The 18844-nt window shown below is 41.0% G+C and overlaps 3 protein-coding genes across 4 annotated transcripts in view; 2 read left to right on the top strand and 1 right to left on the bottom strand.

The window, feature by feature from the left end:
- The window catches only part of cpt2 (carnitine palmitoyltransferase 2), a 25554-nt gene extending 7492 nt beyond the window's left edge, over positions 1-18062 (top strand). Inside the window, exons 5-6 of one of the 2 annotated variants that reach the window (XR_006012674.1) lie at positions 844-1560; positions 18052-18062. Coding sequence is in view for 1 of the 2 variants with exons in the window: in XM_042005620.1 (XP_041861554.1) it covers positions 844-1172 (329 nt within the window). In the remaining variant the exon portion in view is untranslated. Of the gene's footprint in view, positions 1-843; positions 1608-18051 lie in introns of those variants that run through there. The other variant, XM_042005620.1, reaches the window with a different exon arrangement.
- On the bottom strand, positions 3472-6386 carry magoh (mago homolog, exon junction complex subunit). Its single transcript, XM_042005622.1, has 5 exons — positions 6208-6386; positions 5859-5917; positions 5089-5199; positions 3749-3831; positions 3472-3675 (listed from the first exon to the last, which is right to left on the bottom strand). Exons 1-5 carry the CDS (start codon positions 6296-6298, stop codon positions 3576-3578), a joined length of 444 nt encoding a protein of 147 aa, XP_041861556.1. The 5' UTR covers positions 6299-6386; the 3' UTR covers positions 3472-3575.
- Positions 6786-9000, top strand: aatf (apoptosis antagonizing transcription factor). The gene has a single exon (XM_042005621.1). It carries the CDS (start codon positions 6913-6915, stop codon positions 8509-8511), a length of 1599 nt encoding a protein of 532 aa, XP_041861555.1. The 5' UTR covers positions 6786-6912; the 3' UTR covers positions 8512-9000.
- Positions 18063-18844: the final 782 nt, after the last annotated feature.

The raw sequence follows: 18844 nt of genomic DNA, 5'->3' as shown, positions 1-18844 counted from the left end.
GCTAACCACGACTGCGTGAAGCGCTAATCACAAGCGCGCTAACCATGACTGCGTGAAGCGCTGCCACGAGCGCGCTAACCATGACTGCGTGAAGCGCTGCCACGAGCGCGCTAACCATGACTGCGTGAAGCGCCGCCACAACAGCGTGAAGCGCTACCATGAGCGCGCTAACCATGACTGCACGAAGCGCTGCCGCGCGCGTTAACCACGACTGCATGAAGCACTGCCAAGCGTGCGCTAACCACGACTGAATGAAGCACTGCCAAGCGCACACTAACCACGACTGAGTGAAGCACTGCCAAGCGCGCGCTAACCACGACTGAGTGAAGCACTGCCATGTGCGCGTTAACCACGACTGAGTGAAGCACTGCCAAGTGCGTGCTAACCCCGACTGAGTGAAGCCATGACTGCCTAAAGCGCTGCCACGAGTACGCTAACCACGACTGCATGAAGCACTGCCAAGCGTGCGCTAACCACGACTGAGTGAAGCACTGCCATGTGCGCGTTAACCACGACTGAATGAAGCACTGCCAAGCGCGCGCTAACCACGACTGAGTGAAGCACTGCCAAGTGCGTGCTAACCACGACTGAGTGAAGCCATGACTGCCTAAAGCGCTGCCACGAGCGCGCTAACCACGACTGTTTGAAACAGAATGGTCCTGTTAGCTGAGCTGTTGACACGCTAATGGCTAATCACTGTTGAGCTAGCTGTGGTTCTCAGCTGACAGAAGCTCATGTTTCAGCTGCAGTTTAACCTTTGTATGGAGATTCAGGATTCAGCGGTGTAATTGGTGTAAAGATGGTGTTTCCTTCACTAACGGCTGCTTCTCCTGGTTTCACCAGGTCAAGGATTTGACCGTCACCTGTTTGCCCTGCGCTACCTGGCCTGCTCTAAGGGACAAGCTCTGCATGGCCTGTACACTGACCCATCCTATGCCGCCATCAACCACAACGTCCTCTCTACCAGCACCCTCACTAGTCCGGCCGTCAGTCTGGGGGGCTTCGCCCCTGTAGTGCCTGACGGGTTTGGCATCGGTTACGGTGTCCACGACGACTGGATCGGCTGCAACGTGTCCAGCTATCCAGCTCGCAACGTCCATGAGTTTCTACAGTGTGTCCACAAGTCTTTAGAGGACATTTTCAGTGTTGTGGAGGGGAAGCCTCTTAGTTAACTGGGGAAGGCGTCAACCACAGCCTCATTCGTGGATTTCAATTAACTCAGATTCACATCGTCTGTACTTGAGGAAAAGCAGAACTTCCATTTTTAATTTTTATTAACAATGTTGGACGTTCTGCAGGTATGCAGTAGGTCAGGGGTGTCAAACGCTGGTCCTTGAGGGCAGGTATCCTGCAGGTTTTCGTTGTTTCCCAGATCCAACACACCTGACTGAAATTAATGGGTTAATCCATTTGATTTTATTCAGGTGTGTTGGAGCAAGGAAACAACTAAAACCTGCAGGATAGCGGCCCTTCAGGACCGGAGTTTGACACCCCTGCAGCAGATGATGCTTTGCCTTGTCAAAATAATGTGAAGATGAAGTAGAACCTGTAAATTGCCTTGTATTGAATGTATTTTGGAATAAAACTTAAGATCGTGTCATCTTCAACCCCAAGAACATTATGATAAGCAGACTGTGATGGGTTCTGAAATGTGTTGACCTGCTCTGCTAAACAACGTGAGCCTAAACAGCATCCATCAATGTGCTCTACACAGTATATGCCATCACAAGTTATTTGGGTTCAGGTTGTTTATCAACGTTCTAAAAAGAAAGCTTGTGTGGAAGTCCCTGATGTGACACAGGTGACCCACCGTGGGCCTGAGCGAGGCCCCTAACCCCACCTTCTGCCTGGGCACTGACACATGGAAGCCTGCTGCTCTTTAGTACATCTACAGAGGGTAGAATGCAGAGCTTAAATCGGGATTAATAAAGTAAATTTACTTTTATGATACGTACACATAGGGCTGGGCAATATATTGAGATTTTCAAATATATCGAGACTTTATCAGATATAATATAGAAGGAAGCAATATCGTTTATACCGAGATAGCTTGTTTTGAGTTAAAAGCATCTTTTCTTTTGCATTTTGCACAGCTGTATTTTTGTTATGTCATTAAAAAGTATTTTTATTTTATTTTGGGAGCATTTAATTTAATTTAAAGGTACTGTGATTTCAGTCAGCTGTTTTAATGCACATGTGCTGTTGATCCTTAATAAAAGTATATTTGGCACTAAAGGCGGTAAATTAGAGCTGTCTTTTTGGTTACTTGACAAAAAAAAATATATCGAGATATATATCGTATATTAGGGCTGGGCAATTAATCGAATTTTAATCGCAATTACGATCTGGGTTTTGAATGATCATGAAAATGAAATGGTCCGATTATTTTTTGTCCTTCGATTTGTGCTGTTTTCAAATCGAGCGCAGCTGTCATTGCAGCGCTTTGCTGCAGACTCCTCCCACAGCTGCAGACTCCTCCCACAACCGCTTTAGTTTTATTCAGAACGAGTTGCAGACACCTGGACACACGGGAGGCGGTGTCGCTCCTTCTTCATCATTTTCTATGTAAACTTGCGCGAGGAAGTGAAAATCGCTGCCCTCCTCCAGCCAAGCGACAGGCGACAGTCGTGCATGTAAAATGTTGCGTTCCTGCACACAGACGTGCACACGGGGGCTTGCGACGCAACACAAAAAATAGAAAAATGTTCAATTCTTGTGGGTCGCAACTAAATAATCCACCAGCTCCCAGAGTCACAGAGAGACGAACGTTATAAACAAACAGAACTTTTTTCTCAATTAACACAGTGAACAATTCAGGATTTAAGAAACTCATCAACACTTTGGACAAACGGCATCACTGCCATCTCACCACCATGTTAGTGGACTGTCTCTTTCTTCCCTGTATGATGAGTGTAGTGAGGGTGTGTGAAAGACGTGGTGACAGTCCGATGTTTTGCCACCGCTACGGACCTGTGGTAAAGCCGCACCAGAGCCGTATAGAAATGTCGCACTAGATTTTATTGACGAGGATTTCAACGTGAAAACGAAATGTCTCCAGACTATTTTTTTCCAGATCACACCAGGCGGAACATAGCTGCTGGTCTGAGACAAACAATATCTATGGGGACCTGGTGGAAAGAAACTAGTCTGTATTACCACAGTAAACACTTCAAATGTCACCAACCTAACCTCTTATCTATAATCGTGTTAAATAATCGAGATCTCAATTTCAGTCAAAATAATCGTGATTATCATTTTTCCCATAATCGAGCAGCCCTATCGTATATCGTGATTAAGGTAAAAATTTTCCAGATATAAGATTTGGGTCATATCGCCCAGCCCTACGTACACACTTCTGGTAGAAAGTCAGAACTATTATTTAATTTCTTTAGGCAAAAACATGTTCACACCCAAACTGTTTATTCCAGATGAAATGTGTCTGCTTTGCTCCGACAGATCCAAAGGAAACTCTTTTTAACTGTTTATTTAAAATAAAAAAATCCACCAAAAGCAAATGTTCAAATGCGGTAGTACAACAAACATCAGTTAAAGTCAATGAAACAGCAAAATCCCGATTAGATGGGCTTGATCTTGAAGTGTAGGCCGATCAGACTGAAGACGAGACATTTCAGGTCCTGCACCAGATAGTAGAAGACACGAAGACCTTCAGGATCCCTGAAACACAGAAGCTCTGGAGTTACGTCCTGCCACGAAACGCACGCCATGTGCTGCTGGACGAGGCACTTACTTCGACTGGTTGACGTCGATCAGAGAGCCAATTTTGGAAGTTGTGAAGGAAATGTGCTCATCCCCGATGACGATCTCCAACTCCTGAGAAACAAAGCATGAAACAGGCCGAGGTTTTTTACACCATCACAGCAGCGTTTAACGTTCAGCTACAAATAATGTTTAATATCAACGTTCAGTTTTTACTAAAACAAATTCCATCAAAACAGGATTTAACCCTGAGTGAGTAGAAGAGGCCAAAGTTCAGAAATAAACGTCCTCTGGACGAGTTCAGCCAACGCCGGGATTTAACCACCGAGCCACCTGCCAGCTTTTCTTTTATTTAAACAATCCCTGAGCTCTGAGGAGGCAACAGCTTCAGTTCCAACGAAGCGCGTCGGTTCACATCTTTACCAGCCTGGTCTCAGGAAACGGTGAAAAGTCCTAAAACACGCCACTGATTTCACTCCGGACACGAGCCAACCTTCATTTTTACTAATAAACGAAAGTCAGCAGTTTATAAAAAATATAAATAAACTTAATGGTCAAAACAGAATGATTCTGGGATGGGATTCACTTTAAAAAGATTCACTTTGTAATTAATGAATCTTTTTTTATTAATCTTGATTACACTTTAATCTTATATTTGCCCCAAAAAGCAACATTTTTTTTATTTAAATGGATATTAGTGGCCGTCTGGATCAGATAATAGACACAGACATTAATAAACTCAGCTCTAGTAATGTCTGGATTTAATTGCATTTCTATTCCAAACAGTAGAAAAAGAAATAGAAAATATTCCTGGACCAGATGGACAGCATCGTTTTCAGTCCTTTAACCAACAGCTGTTCTCTGGTGAAGAGTCTGCAACACGAACAGAACTTTAACTTCCTACATGTTTCCTCCTTCAGTAACATTAACATGACTGTAAGCCAGGACGGGATCAGTCTGGTCCTGAAGCAGAAGGACGTCTCCGGAGCGGGGAGCTAATGGACGGGGGGGCTCATTGAGAAGAAGTAAACATGCCTTTATGTCGGTTTCCAAAAGTCTCCAATATCACCAGAAATGGTCTCTAGATTTGTCGCTAGTCGCTTTGACAGAGCCACTAGACGGTCTGAGAACTCGCTGAATATAGCTCTAACCTAGCTAAACTAGCAACGCTGGTTTAGCCGAGCTCTAGTAGGTGTACCGGAAACCGTGCACAGATAAACATTCTGTGTTGTTTGGAATTAAATTAGTTAAATTAAAAAAATTAACTAACGTGTTAAAGTGCCGCCCCTCGATGACTCATTTAAAATGCTGCATGTAACAGTAAAAGAGGAAGAGGATGGAGCAAAGTGTGTCAATATTCTGCTCACAAACCTGTCTTCCAACTCTGTCCGGAGGGGGCCACAGGGCGTCATCTTCTTTGGTGATTTCACTGTCATCAATGATCCTTTTCAGTTCCTCCATCACACTTTTGTGTACGTATGCCTGGTTGGAACGAGAAGCAGCACAGCCAAAGACATGGTGAAGATCCCAGTGTGAACGTGACGTCAGTCTGGAGCTGAATGATGCTCGTCTAACCCGGACCATGATCATCAGCCTACAACCACTTCTAATAAAACTACACCAAGGCGGTGCAAATACACCAGCTAAACTTATTTTATGACATGTATTAACATCACTGTTAAAATCCAGTTTATACAAACTGCTGCCGATCCAGTTAAACTCTGTCATTTTAGATTTATCAAACAAATGAGGAACAAGGGGCAACATGAAAATCAAAGTACAGATACGATAATGTCAAGATGATCTGAGAAACTTTTTATGTCCAAAAAGGGAAAAGGATGAAGCTTGTTCCCGTTATACTATCATTAGAAAGCAAAACAGTAAAAACACAGAACAAGACTTTAAAAGGATAATATACAAGTTTTATTTACCCATGTATTTAATGTGTGTGTGTGTATAGATAGATAGATAGATAGATAGATATGCTATAGGAAATATTAACACACTCATAATGACCAATATGTTTTTTTTACTTGGAGATTTCAAGTCTCTTAATTTCATGGTTGTAAAACAGTTATTTGACATATTTATTGTTACACATATTTTCGACTAAATGAGGGTGTTTTGTTACATCGGTTTACCTCTTTCCTGATCATGACATCATTCTTGTAGTTGCTGTTGTTTGCGTACCTCAGTTTACCTGCGATGAAGTAATAAACGTTAAAAACAAAGCACAAGTTTGAAAACGGCCACGTGACGTATCTTTATAAACACGATTATAAAATGCTAATATAGTTATATCAAATTAAATATATGCATCCAAAATGTTGAAAACAAAATTATGAAGGATAAAACTAATGAAACTAAATTGAGAATTTGGCGGTAGCATCTTGCGGCCTAGCTACCACGGCTAGCCACCACCGGCTGCTAATTACCGTAGCTTCAATGGAGGAAACTAACTCAACCGTATTACCGCCAAACAGTACTTACCGTCTGGTCTGAACTCAAATTCCAAAAATTCGTGTCCAAATTTGCCCTTGTGACCAACATAGTATCTCAAATAGAAGTCACTTGTTGACATAATCACTCTAAAATATGGCTGATGAAGTCTAACAAACAAAACTAGCAAATGCGATGCAGAGCCTCAACCTCGCTATCGATGTGCGCATGCGCAGAGGGTCGGCCGCTATTTACCAGTTTGCCCTGAAACTGGACTTTCAGGTCACAGCACAGCCAGAACTGATGCTGTAAAATTTATATTTGACGTGTCTCCTGCAAAACAGCATTTATTTATAGAAAAGTTAAATGGAAACAATTTAATATTTACAACAATTTATGAAAATCTATTTAGTCAGTTCACATGGATAGATGAATAAATAGAGAGCTTTTTACTGGAATAACTGGATTATGTCAGCCATTAACATCAACATCAAAGACCAGATAGATAGATAGATAGAGAGAGAGAGAGAGAGAGAGAGAGAGAGAGAGAGAGAGAGAGAGAGAGAGAGAGAGAGAAACTTTAGTAGTACGTTTCACCAATTTTGTCTCGTCTAGACGCTTTACCTGAAAGACAGATCTGAGGAAAGAAATCTCTCAGCTTCTTGTCGGTGGCGCATGTTAGTGGCGTCACCCTGCGCTGTCTCATTGAGGAGCCGATCTGGGTGAGTCGCACGTGTGATTGTTGAACTTTGAGCTATGGCGGGCTCGTTTTCCCAAGAGTTGGAAGATTTGTTAAATCCTTTACCTAAATTTGCGGATCCAGAGGATGATGCTGATGAGGCGACAAAAGCCCGAGTGATAGAGAGCTTCGACCACGACGACGGAGTCGGCCTCGGAGCTCTGCGAAAACACAACACAGCCCTGCTGTCAGACACAGACAGCCGGTATGAAGGGAAGACAGTGTCCCGGAAACAGCTGCTGATGGACATGGAAGGATCTGATGAAGAGGAGGAGGATGGTAATGTTGAGGACTCTGTGGAGGATGTGGAGACCGATGACAGTGATTGCAAAAACAGTTTAGAAGATGATGAGGAGGAGGAGGAAGATGAATTGTTTAGCAGCGATTCTACAGCAGATGCTAAACTGGCCTCAGAATTGAAGGACAGCCACATGAGTTTTCCTCAGCAACTAGACTTCCACAAGCTGACAGAGGGCATGGATGACCTGGGTGTGAGTGAAAATTATGTAGACGACGACAGTGGTGAGGACTCTGAAGGCAGCGATGAAGACTCTGATGATGATGAGATGGAGGCCGGGGGACCTGGTGGGACCATCTGCACGTTTAGCCAAGACAAAGTGGATGAGGAGGTTGAGAAAGGGAAGGCTGTGAAGAACCAGCTGGCTCTCTGGGACCAGCTGCTTGAAGGCAGAATCAAAATCCAGAGAGTTCTGTTGACGGCCAATCAGCTTCCACAGCCGCAGACGCTGCCAGAGTTCAGGAGGAGAGGTGGAGCTGAGCTCACAGCAGCTCTGAAGAACACTCACAAGGCTCTAAAGGCTCTCCAGAGGTCCCTGCTGGAGCTGCACGACCAGCTGCTGCACCAGAACTCCAACACGAGGAGCATCACCGCAGGAAAGATGCCCACTCGGGATGGAGATGAAGAGATGAGCAGTGAGGAGGAGGAAGAGGGATCAGCACCCAAACGGAAACTGGAAATGGCGGAGTACCCAGGCTTCATGGCCAAACGTTTTGCAGCCTTCGAGCCGTACCGCAACGCCACGCTGCAGAAGTGGCACGACAAAACCCGACTGACGGTGGGCAAGAGCAGCAAAGGGTTCGGCGCGTTTGACCGGAACGTCCTCACCCAGGTGGAGCAGGTGCTGACAGACAGAGAGAGGCTGCTGCGGCGCACCCAGAGCCGCCGCTCCGAGTACAGCATCCTGGGAAAACTGGAGCCTTCAGCTGGAACGTCCGGAAAGGGCCTGTCAGAGGGAGAGGAGCCGCAGCTGAAAGCAAACGCACACCTGACCGATCTGGACGAGGACATATTCGATGATGATGATTTCTACCACCAGCTACTGAGAGAGCTGATCGAGCGCAAGACGAGTGCGGCGGACCCCAACGACCAGGTGGCCATGGGCAGGCAGTGGTTGGCCATCCAGAAGCTGCGCAGCAAGATCAAGAAGAAGGTGGATACCAAAGCCAGCAAGGGGCGCAAAGTTCGCTTCCACATCCACAGCAAACTGCTCAACTTCATGGCGCCAGTAGACCACAGCTCCATGAGCGAAGAGGCCCGCAGCGAACTGTACCGGGGTCTCTTCGGGCACAAGACCTCCATCAGGGAGGGATTTTAAAACGAGGAAGTGACTCCACCCGTTCTCTAATCTTTTATATTAATATTCTGTCAAAGTCTAAATAAACATCAGTTTAATACAGCTGAGCAGAAATATTTACCGAAGATAAATCCCTGAGTTTGTTCATGTAAAGATGTCTGTCCGCAGGGCTGAGCCTCAGCGTTAAACAGTGTTAATAAAACTAATGATGGGAGTTCTAGTGCTGCTCTGTAGTAGTACGTATTCTATATTCTGTATGCAGGGTTTTCTGTGTTCAACCAGCAATGTATGAGGTGGGAGGAGGTGTCCGCATGTTGGCTAAACAGGTCTCTCTTGTAAACGAGACTGTTTATAAATAAAGGTTAGTATTAAATAATAGTAAATAATAATGATACACCTTCATGGCCACATCTAACAGAATTTCTTTGCAATCTGCTCCAATTTCCACTATAGTAAAAAAAGTAGCTTCACAAGAAACTGAAGGTGAAGATAAGTTCCACAACGATAAAGCGTAGCCCTTATATGATTAAATAACTGTAGGCCTTTAAATAACATGTTTTACCATCCATTTATCTACTGATGAAACCAGTACGGAACATTTAATAAGCATGTCGTTCCTTTCTTATGAACATCTTTATCTCAATGCCTAGATTATACTGCGTTCTTCATACTTGGTGTTTGCAGCACTAACAAATGACTGGATACCTGTTATTTCAACCTGGTTAGCTGACAAAAAACACACCTGCTAATAAAGTAAAATAAATGTGCATAAATGTTCAAAGATTTATTTTCCTCAAAGAAGCAGATCGATGTTCTGTCACAAGGTTTTTTAACAATTAAAGCTGAACAAATTTTTACTTAATTAGAAATCTGTCAATCTAACATTATTAGCCTATGTGTGTGGCGACATGCGTTGACTTCGCTGGAAGAGCGGTGAGGTGGGTCATGGAGCCTCCAAACAAACCTGCACCGCTGGACTGAACAGACAGCAGCGATCGGATTACTGAGGGCGGAAACTAAATAAACCTATTAATGCTGCACTGAATGCTTTATTATGTTAGTGTTGATTTAAGTGATGTTCAGGTCATGTTTGACAATAGATTAAATAATTTCCTACATTTTTGGAGGGAAATATTCATCTCAACCAACAAGGTAGCAACAACCAACATGATGCTCCTCATTAGCCTCTATATTTCTTGCTACTAAATGATCAGCTTGTTAGGGCTTACTTTAATTTATTAAAGCCAGCCGTGTGGTAGCTTGTAATGTCCCAGCAGTTTGGACGTAAAGTCAAAGACACAACGCAGACAAGAAGATCCTCTTCAGACAGACTCTGTCTCAGCTGCATTTCAGTGATTTGTATTTAAAATCTGCACCGTCTCTCTTAAGCTGGATTTTTTTTTACTTGATCATTATTAGTTTATGTTCTTCCCTTATTGTCTTTTTATTATAAATTAGGCTTCATATATTCTAATGTTTTTAATGTCTTTGTAAAGCCCTTTGAATCACATGTTGTTGAATTGCGCTGTACAAATAAAGTCGCTTTGCTTTGAGTGTGAAAGAAAAAGTCTCACTGAGTACAACCTGGTTTAACTAAAAACTCACCTGACCTACTGGTGGGACTGGCACCGACAGGACAAGAAAACAAGTTAAACCTTTAAAAACAAACTTTTATTGACACAAGACAATAAAATAAATAAACCAGTTTCAGTTTGCATAATGAAAAGATAAAAATAAACCTTGGGGAAGGAAAAATGACAAACCGATGGATGTCCGTGTTCCTGCCTGCTGCTCCTGAATAAAGATATTTTTAAAAATGACAGTAATGGCTAAATTATCTACAGAACGTAAATGTAGAGCAGCTGTAACATGAGCTGATATCATGAGTGTTACCAAATAAGTCAACAGTATGTGTAAAAAAGTGATGAAGAGTAAAGAGGGAAGATACAAGAGTGATGGGTGAAAAGAGATGCACTGGGAATTAGTGAAATATAAGTTAATTAGGAATAAATTTAGGTGATTATTACTGTTATTGGTGGAACATGGAAAGCAAAAGGGGACAAGGCAGTTTTAATAAATATTTAAACAGTTTAGATAAAAATTTAATGGATAAAAGTCAGTAGGCTCTGATAATTATATAACAGTCACAACCAACCCTCCAGTGACGGATTCCTCCTCCAACCTTCTGCTGATAGATTCCATAAAACACACAAAGCTAAAAAGCAGGTGATGAGATCTTTATTTTGCACATAACACAAGAAGAACAAATGATGCATTTTCTATGGAACGTTTTCTCTTTAAATGTGTACATCATGTATACATGTATGTTCTGTCTGTCCAACTTCCACAACATGATGCTTATTATGAAAAGGTGTGTTGTGATTAGTTGGAAATGCAGGAGGGAAAACATCAAGGCTGCAGGATCCAGCTCCTTCAGTATCTGCAGCAGGTGTTGTGTCCATCCTCTCCAGTGCAGCTTCAGATGGACTGAATGTCTCCCTGGACATACACAAATTCTCTACCTACTGCTCATTGTAAAACTGGGAACAACCTTTTCCCACCAGTCATCAGCTTTGCTCCGGACCAGCCAGGTGAGGAGTGTTGCTCAATGAGCCGCAGCAACGTCTGAAATGCAAACAGAACACGAGTTACAATAAACCTGCAGCCTGAAATATTCACACAGACAGTAGAAAAACCGTAGAGATGTCAAGAACGGAAAACGTGTCCGTCCAGCCTTATATGTTCAAGTCCTCCTCTCTCCCTTTCTGTTCGTCCCTCACTGATAAGTTCCCCAAACACTTCCATGTATTTTTCATCATCCCATGCTATCTCTACCAGCTGTTGTCCCCCCACCCCCAACACTACTTTTTCCACACCACCACAATATGAATAAGATAAACAAGGCCTCAACATTGTTAGGGAGTTAGCTAACGCGAGCGTCAAGAAAAGTCACTGAATGCATTTGGATCATGTGTTCCACTACACAAAAACTGCAAAAAACAAAGCCAAATCGTTTTATTCAAAGCACACAGCACAGTTATATCCTCAGATAGGAAGCTAAAAGTTAGCACACAGTACAGTTATATCCTCAGGTAGGAAGCTAAAAAGTTAGCACATAGTATAGTTATATCCTCTGGTAGGAAGCTAAAAGTTAGCACACAGTACAGTTATATCCTCTGGTAGGAAGCTAAAAGTTAGCACACAGTACAGTTATATCCTCTGGTAGGAAGCTAAAAGTTAGCACACAGCACAGTTATATCCTCAGGTAGGAAGCTGAAAGTTAGCACACAGTACAGTTATATACTCAGGTAGAAAGCTAAAAGTTAGCACACAGTACAGTTATATCCTCAGGTAGGAAGCTAAAAGTTAGCACACAGTACAGTTATATCCTCAGGTAGGAAGCTAAAAGTTAGCACATAGTATAGTTATATCCTCAGGTAGGAAGCTAAAAGTTAGCACACAGTACAGTTATATCCTCAGGTAGGAAGCTAAAAGTTAGCACACAGTACAGTTATATCCTCAGGTAGGAAGCTAAAAGTTAGCACACACACAGTTATATCCTCAGGTAGGAAGCTAAAAGTTAGCACACAGTATAGTTATATCCTCTGGTAGAAAGCTAAAAGTTAGCACACAGTATAGTTATATCCTCTGGTAGAAAGCTAAAAGTTAGCACACAGTATAGTTATATCCTCTGGTAGGAAGCTAAAAGTTAGCACACAGTACAGTTATATCCTCAGGTAGGAAGCTAAAAGTTAGCACACAGTATAGTTATATCCTCTGGTAGAAAGCTAAAAGTTAGCACACAGCACAGTTATATCCTCTGGTAGAAAGCTAAAAGTTAGCACACAGTACAGTTATATCCTCAGGTAGGAAGCTAAAAGTTAGTACACAGTATAGTTATATCCTCTGGTAGAAAGCTAAAAGTTAGCACACAGTACAGGTATATCCTCTGGTAGAAGCTAAAAGTTAGCACACAGTACAGTTATATCCTCAGGTAGGAAGCTAAAAGTTAGTACACAGTATAGTTATATCCTCTGGTAGAAAGCTAAAAGTTAGCACACAGTACAGGTATATCCTCAGGTAGGAAGCTAAAAGTTAGCACACAGTATAGTTATATCCTCAGGTAGGAAGCTAAAAGTTAGCACACAGCACAGTTATATCCTCAGGTAGGAAGCTAAAAGTTAGCACACAGTACAGGTATATCCTCAGGTAGGAAGCTAAAAGTTAGCACACAGCACAGTTATATCCTCAGGTAGAAAGCTAAACGTTAGCACACAGCACAGTTATATCCTCAGGTAGGAAGCTAAAAGTTAGCACACAGCACAGTTATATCCTCAGGTAGGAAGCTAAACGTTAGCAAACAGTACAGTTATATCCTCAGGTAGGAAGCTAAAAGTTAGCACACAGTACAGTTATATCCTCAGGTAGGAAGCTAAAAGTTAGCACACAGCACAGTTATATCCTCAGGTAGGAAGCTAAAAGTTAGCACACAGCACAGTTATATCCTCAGGTAGGAAGCTAAAAGTTAGCACACAGCACAGTTATATCCTCAGGTAGGAAGCTAAACGTTAGCACACAGCACAGTTATATCCTCAGGTAGGAAGCTAAAACGTTAGCACACAGTACAGTTATATCCTCAGGTAGGAAGCTAAAAGTTAGCACACAGCACAGTTATATCCTCAGGTAGGGAAGCTAAAAGTTAGCACACAGCACAGTTATATCCTCAGGTAGGAAGCTAAAAGTTAGCACACAGTACAGTTATATATCCTCAGGTAGGAAGCTAAAAGTTAGCACACAGTACAGTTATATCCTCAGGTAGGAAGCTAAAAGTTAGCACACAGTACAGTTATATCCTCAGGTATGAAGCTAAAAGTTAGCACACAGTACAGTTATATCCTCAGGTAGGAAGCTAAAGTTAGCACACAGCACAGTTATATCCTCAGGTAGGAAGCTAAAAGTTAGCACACAGCACAGTTATATCCTCAGGTAGGAAGCTAAAAGTTAGCACACAGTACAGTTATATATCCTCAGGTAGGAAGCTAAAAGTTAGCACACAGTACAGTTATATCCTCAGGTAGGAAGCTAAAAGTTAGCACAAAAATACAGTTATATCCTCAGGTAGGAAGCTAAAAGTTAGCACACTAGGACTAACAGAAGCAGAAGGCACAATGCTAATACTAACGACGGCCGGTACATCATATCAACACACAAAATGCATGTCTAAAATTAAGCTTGACGTAATTTAGCCTTATTTGGAGCTTACCGCTTTGCTGTGTGCGTAGTTTCCAGAAGGAAGTGACCCTTATTCAGACGCAGTCTTTCTGCAAATCCATCTTAATACTGGTGGAGGTTGCTGAAGCACTCGTCCTTGAAGTGCTTCATGCAAACAAAAATGACTTTCCCCACTGATGTTGGTACATTTCTGTTAAAAATTAAATCCAGCCAGGCACTTTGAAGAGGCTCTGATGCCAGGGGGGCGATGTAAGGAATTGTGTGGGTTGATACCCAACAACATTTTGCCTTGTCTACTGGTAACTTCGGCAGAACTAAACATGGACTACAAAATCGCTTTGAGAAAAAGAAAAAAAAAATCACAAAATTGGATACCCAGAGGTCCATGACCTTATTTAACAGACCCACATCAAATACTGTGACGTAATAGATAAGAAAACATAATAGAGAATAGAGAAAACTAAACAGACTGAAAAATATGACCCAAAAGAAGATAAAGATATATACACAGCATCACGAGAGAATGTATTTAAATGTTCTGCATTAACACTAATAGTGCACAAAAACATGTATTTAAGGGCTAAAAAAGTGGATTTTTCATGCTAGATCCCCTTTAAGTTGTCACCTACAGAGAAAAAGTTATGACTGCTGTTTTTCAGTGGAACAGATGCTGTCTTCTGTCCACCCAGTGGAGCTTATTTTGGGCATTGATGAGGATGGTCACACTAGTGGGTCGACAGTTCTTCTGACGCCAAAAACTCTACTACGTTTTGCTGTCTCTCCTATCAATCTCCATCATCCATGATCTGGAAAAGACTGACAACCGGTAATCTGAATTTGGCATTTTCTCCACGTCAGAACGCCATAGAAGAAATAAAAACTGTGGTCAAGCCAGCCGCCGCTGTCTTTCAAATGTGAATGTACTTTCAACGTTGTGGTAAAAGCAACCGCTACCAATGATGACTTCCAAATTTCAACATAACATTTCTCTTTCTCTCTCTGTGTGTCTGTCTTGTCTTGCAGTCCCTTTCAGATAGCAATGACATGCAATTTTGTCTAAGTGATATTAAAAAATAATAATAATAAATTAAACCAATTTATTCCATAAGTAGCCATAACTTTTATGGCCAGAATTTGTAGGCCGAGGTGTTTAGGGGATCCGGTTTGGTGGCCTCAGTATTGAGCGGCTGGGAGGAGAACCAGCACCTTGAAATCCGACACCATGGTCCTCAGCTGGAAAAGGGTGGAGTGCTCTCTCCGGGTCGGCAATGAGGTCCTGCCCCAAGTGGAGGAGTTCATGTATCTCGGGGTCTTGTTCATGAGTGAGGGAAGGATGGAGCGGAGATCGACAGGTGGATCGGTGCGCGTCTGCAGTGATGTGGACTCTGCATCGGTCTGTCGTGGTGAAGAAGGAGCTGAGCCAAAAGGCAAAGCTCTCGATTTTACCCGGTCGATCTACGTTCCTACCACTCACCTATGGTCATGAGCTGTGGGGTAGTGACCGAAAGAACAAGATCATGAATACAAGCGGCTGAAAATGAGTATTCTCCCCAGGGTGGCCGGGCTCTCCCTTAGAGATAGGGTGAGAAGCTCGTGATCCGGGAGGGGCTCAGAGTAGAGCCGCTGCTCCTCCACATCGAGAGGAGCCAGAATGAGGTGGCTCGGGTATCTGGTTAGGACGCCTACCTGGTGAGGTGTTCCGGGCACTTCCTACCGGGAGGACACGCTGGATGGACTACATCTCTTGCCTGGCCTGGGAACGCCTCGGGATCCCCCCGGACGAGATGATCAATGTGGCCGGGGAGAGGGCAGTCTGGGTTTTCCCTGCTTGAAGCAGCTGCCCTGCGACTTGACAATGTATTACTCCAAAAGTACACAGTAAAAGTGTTCATATTATTTATGTAGTATAGGGAAGTACTTAGTCCAACTGAATAGGTTTCATAAACTACTTGTGAAACTACTTAGAAATTATTTTATTGCACGTTCAAATTAGCTGATTATGCTTCTTGTCTGTAAATGACAATTATTACTGGAAAAGTAATGAGTCTGTAATCAGTCTGTTTCAGATCATAGATGATGGAGATTGATGTTGCAAGACTACAGCAGTAATCAGATACATCACTACGTAGTAGAATCAGGTGGTTTTTCAGCTAATATCTTTTGTCATCAGGATCTGAAACAGATTTTGGCATTTTCTCATCATCAGAACGCCATAGAAGAAATAAAAACCTGTTGCTTCGGAGAGTTGATAGGGGGGAAAAAATGAAGTGACAAACCATCTGATGCTAAAATTTTATGCCTTTGATACTGCCATAATCTTGTTCCTCTCCCTCTCAAGGCAATCTCCTTCTGAGACGTCCTCAGCAAAGGCCTCGAGTATGTGTGCATTCTTGCATCTCGTCCAGATTCTGTCCCGATGTAGGATAGGTTTTCTAGTCTCGTAGGTCCGGGTTAGATGGCGAGCAGGTCAGACGCATCACTCTGAGCTCTGCGAACGAATCATGAAGTTTTATCAAGGAAAACCAAAAATCCACTAACTCACTTTATTCTTTCTACTTTCCACTTCGCCATGAAGCCTGCTAAAAAAAAAAAAACCCATAAAACAAAAACACAAACAGCTGTAAAACCTATTCTGCCTCCAACAAAGCGAAGGTAGTGAGGCATGACTACGCTAGCTGACGAGCTAACGCAAGCTAACAGGCAATGAGGGACATGGAGAGGCCATTACGCCAATAAGCCCCCGAACAAAACACATCATACTTCTGTAAATTAGAAAAAAAAAAAAACGCAGACAAGAAAATAATGCTATCAAACTTCATTACTAATCAGTGCTCATGTAAGTACTAATCCAGACCACATCAAAAGAGAAATATTTAATTTCTACAAGTAATCTTTATACCTCAAAGTTCTCAGATATCTAGTGCAGACAGTTTTGTTGAAAAAATACAAAATCTTCTTCTTCCATGATGAAACCTACAAAGAAACATGTGACGAGGATCGAAGAATTTGATTTGGTCATTAAAAAAATAGCTTTGAACTGATCAGCAGGATCGCCAGGACCACCAGGATCACCAGGACCTGGCGGTCTGACAGCAAATTTCTGGAAGTAATTTCGGAAGTAAGATTATCGTTATTCCAACCAATTAATGAATCAATAACAGAAAAAGAACTGATACCACTATGAAACAAGGAATAATGAAACTTTTACAAACCAGAAGGAACAAAGTTATGGCCACAAGACTAAAATCCAATCTATCAAATATAATTGACACAATCCAGTCTGGATTCCTCAAATGAAGATCCGTCGCAACAACATCCGTCGGGTTCTGGACCTTAGAGAGTACAACCACCTAATCCGTGATCGGGGTTCATTTTATTCCTGGATGTAAGGTGTTCAGCTCAGTGGAACGTGAATTTATTTTTGAGTCACTAAAACGTTTCGATTCAGGAAGTATTTTATAGATATGGTCACCATGTTTCACAATCGATATAAATGTCTCTCTTGAAGAGGACGCTTCACCCAGATGTAGCATCAGAAGAGGAAGAAGGCAGGGATGCAGCACCTCTCCTTTTCATCCCAACCTCAGAACTTTTATCTATTCTTATTAAAACTCTGAGGTGAAAGGCCTCAATATTAACTATCAGAACTTATTAAATCAACTTCCTGATGATACTATCTTCTTTAAAAGACTCAGATCAAATCCCACTAGCCCTTCAAACAGAGTTCTTCTCACAAGCTTCTTCTGAAGCTGAATTGAGATAAATGATCTCTCCTCTATACACAACATTCCTGTAAGACTGAAACTCGTGCCTGGGAATCTGGATTACAAAGAACCCAAACATTTCAGAATAATGTGACAAAAACTGTGGAGAAATGTAAAAGAACACTGAACTTGTGGCTACCTTAAGAGACCAAGGAGCGAATATTCTCACTATAAGAACTACATTTTTTAAAATTTCCACTCCCTCCTAAATATAAAGAAATACACTTTAAATGCATTAACAGAATGAAGCCCACCAATGAATTAATAACAACAGATTCAAGACAGAGGTGGACAACTGTCACCTTTGTGAGGCTGAGAAAGGAAACTACAGTTTATAGGTGTCCAAATATTAACCCTATCTGGCAATCATCTTCTGAAATCCATAAACATAGATTCATTTTCATACCAAGATATACAACCAGCTATAACCATAAAAGAATAAAAAGTACATTTTTAATCAACAACCTGATAACTGCTACAAATACATTCACAGAAGTCGTTATGGAAAAAAACCGCCAGTGATGATTAAAAATGTATTAAAAGAACAAACTGAAGGAACTGATAGAGGTACAGCCTCCTTTTTTCTGTTTACACTTTCAGTATATTATTTCATTTATCTTTTATATATCTTGTTCAACATGTTATCGATGTTAAATTCTTCTAAAGTTAATAGTTGGAGCTACTTAGAACTGCATGGGTTTAAGTTAGTTCAGGCAAGATAACGAAGGGGTAAAATTCTTGTTCGACAAGGAAAAAAAGACTTAATATGCTAATAATAATAATAATAATAATGATAATAATAATAATAATAATAATAATAATAGAATAATAATATAATAATGATAATAATAATAATAATGATAAAAATAATAATAATAATAATAAAATAATTATAATTATAATAATAATAATAATAAATAATAATAATGATAATAATAATAAAATAATAATAATAATGATAATAAAAAATAATGATAATAATAATAATAATAATACTAATAATAATACTACTACTAATAATAATAATGATAATAATAATAATAAAATAATAATTATAATAATAATAATAAAAAATAATGATAATAATAATAATAAAATAATACTACTACTACTACTACTAATAATAATAATAATGATAATAATAATAATAATGATAATAATAATAATAAAATAATAATACTACTACTACTACTAATAATAATAATGATAATAATAATAATAATAATGATAATAATAATAATAATAATAATAATAATAATAATAATAATTATAATAATAATAACATGCAGGCCGCCATATACAAACAGTAAAGATGGTTCCAAATAGACACGACCACCGTGATCATCTTTCCTTCAAGA

Source organism: Melanotaenia boesemani, chromosome 14 (assembly GCF_017639745.1).
Source record: "Melanotaenia boesemani isolate fMelBoe1 chromosome 14, fMelBoe1.pri, whole genome shotgun sequence".
NCBI classification, from domain to species: Eukaryota; Metazoa; Chordata; class Actinopteri; order Atheriniformes; family Melanotaeniidae; genus Melanotaenia; species Melanotaenia boesemani.
The sequence above is the reverse complement of the archived record's forward strand: the minus strand, read 5'-3'. Positions and strand labels throughout refer to the sequence as shown.

What these genes read in the sequence shown, in the direction of transcription:
- aatf (XM_042005621.1), top strand. Translation starts at nt 6,913, where the DNA reads ATGGCGGGCTCGTTTTCCCAAGAGTTGGAAGATTTGTTAAATCCTTTA.
- magoh (XM_042005622.1), bottom strand. Translation starts at nt 6,298, where the DNA reads ATGTCAACAAGTGACTTCTATTTGAGATACTATGTTGGTCACAAGGGC. An exon ending in ATGTCATGATCAGGAAAGAG is followed by an intron (nt 5,200 to 5,858) that starts GTAAACCGATGT and finishes CGTTCCAACCAG; the next exon opens with GCATACGTACACAAAAGTGT. An exon ending in CGGACAGAGTTGGAAGACAG is followed by an intron (nt 3,832 to 5,088) that starts GTTTGTGAGCAG and finishes TTTGTTTCTCAG; the next exon opens with GAGTTGGAGATCGTCATCGG.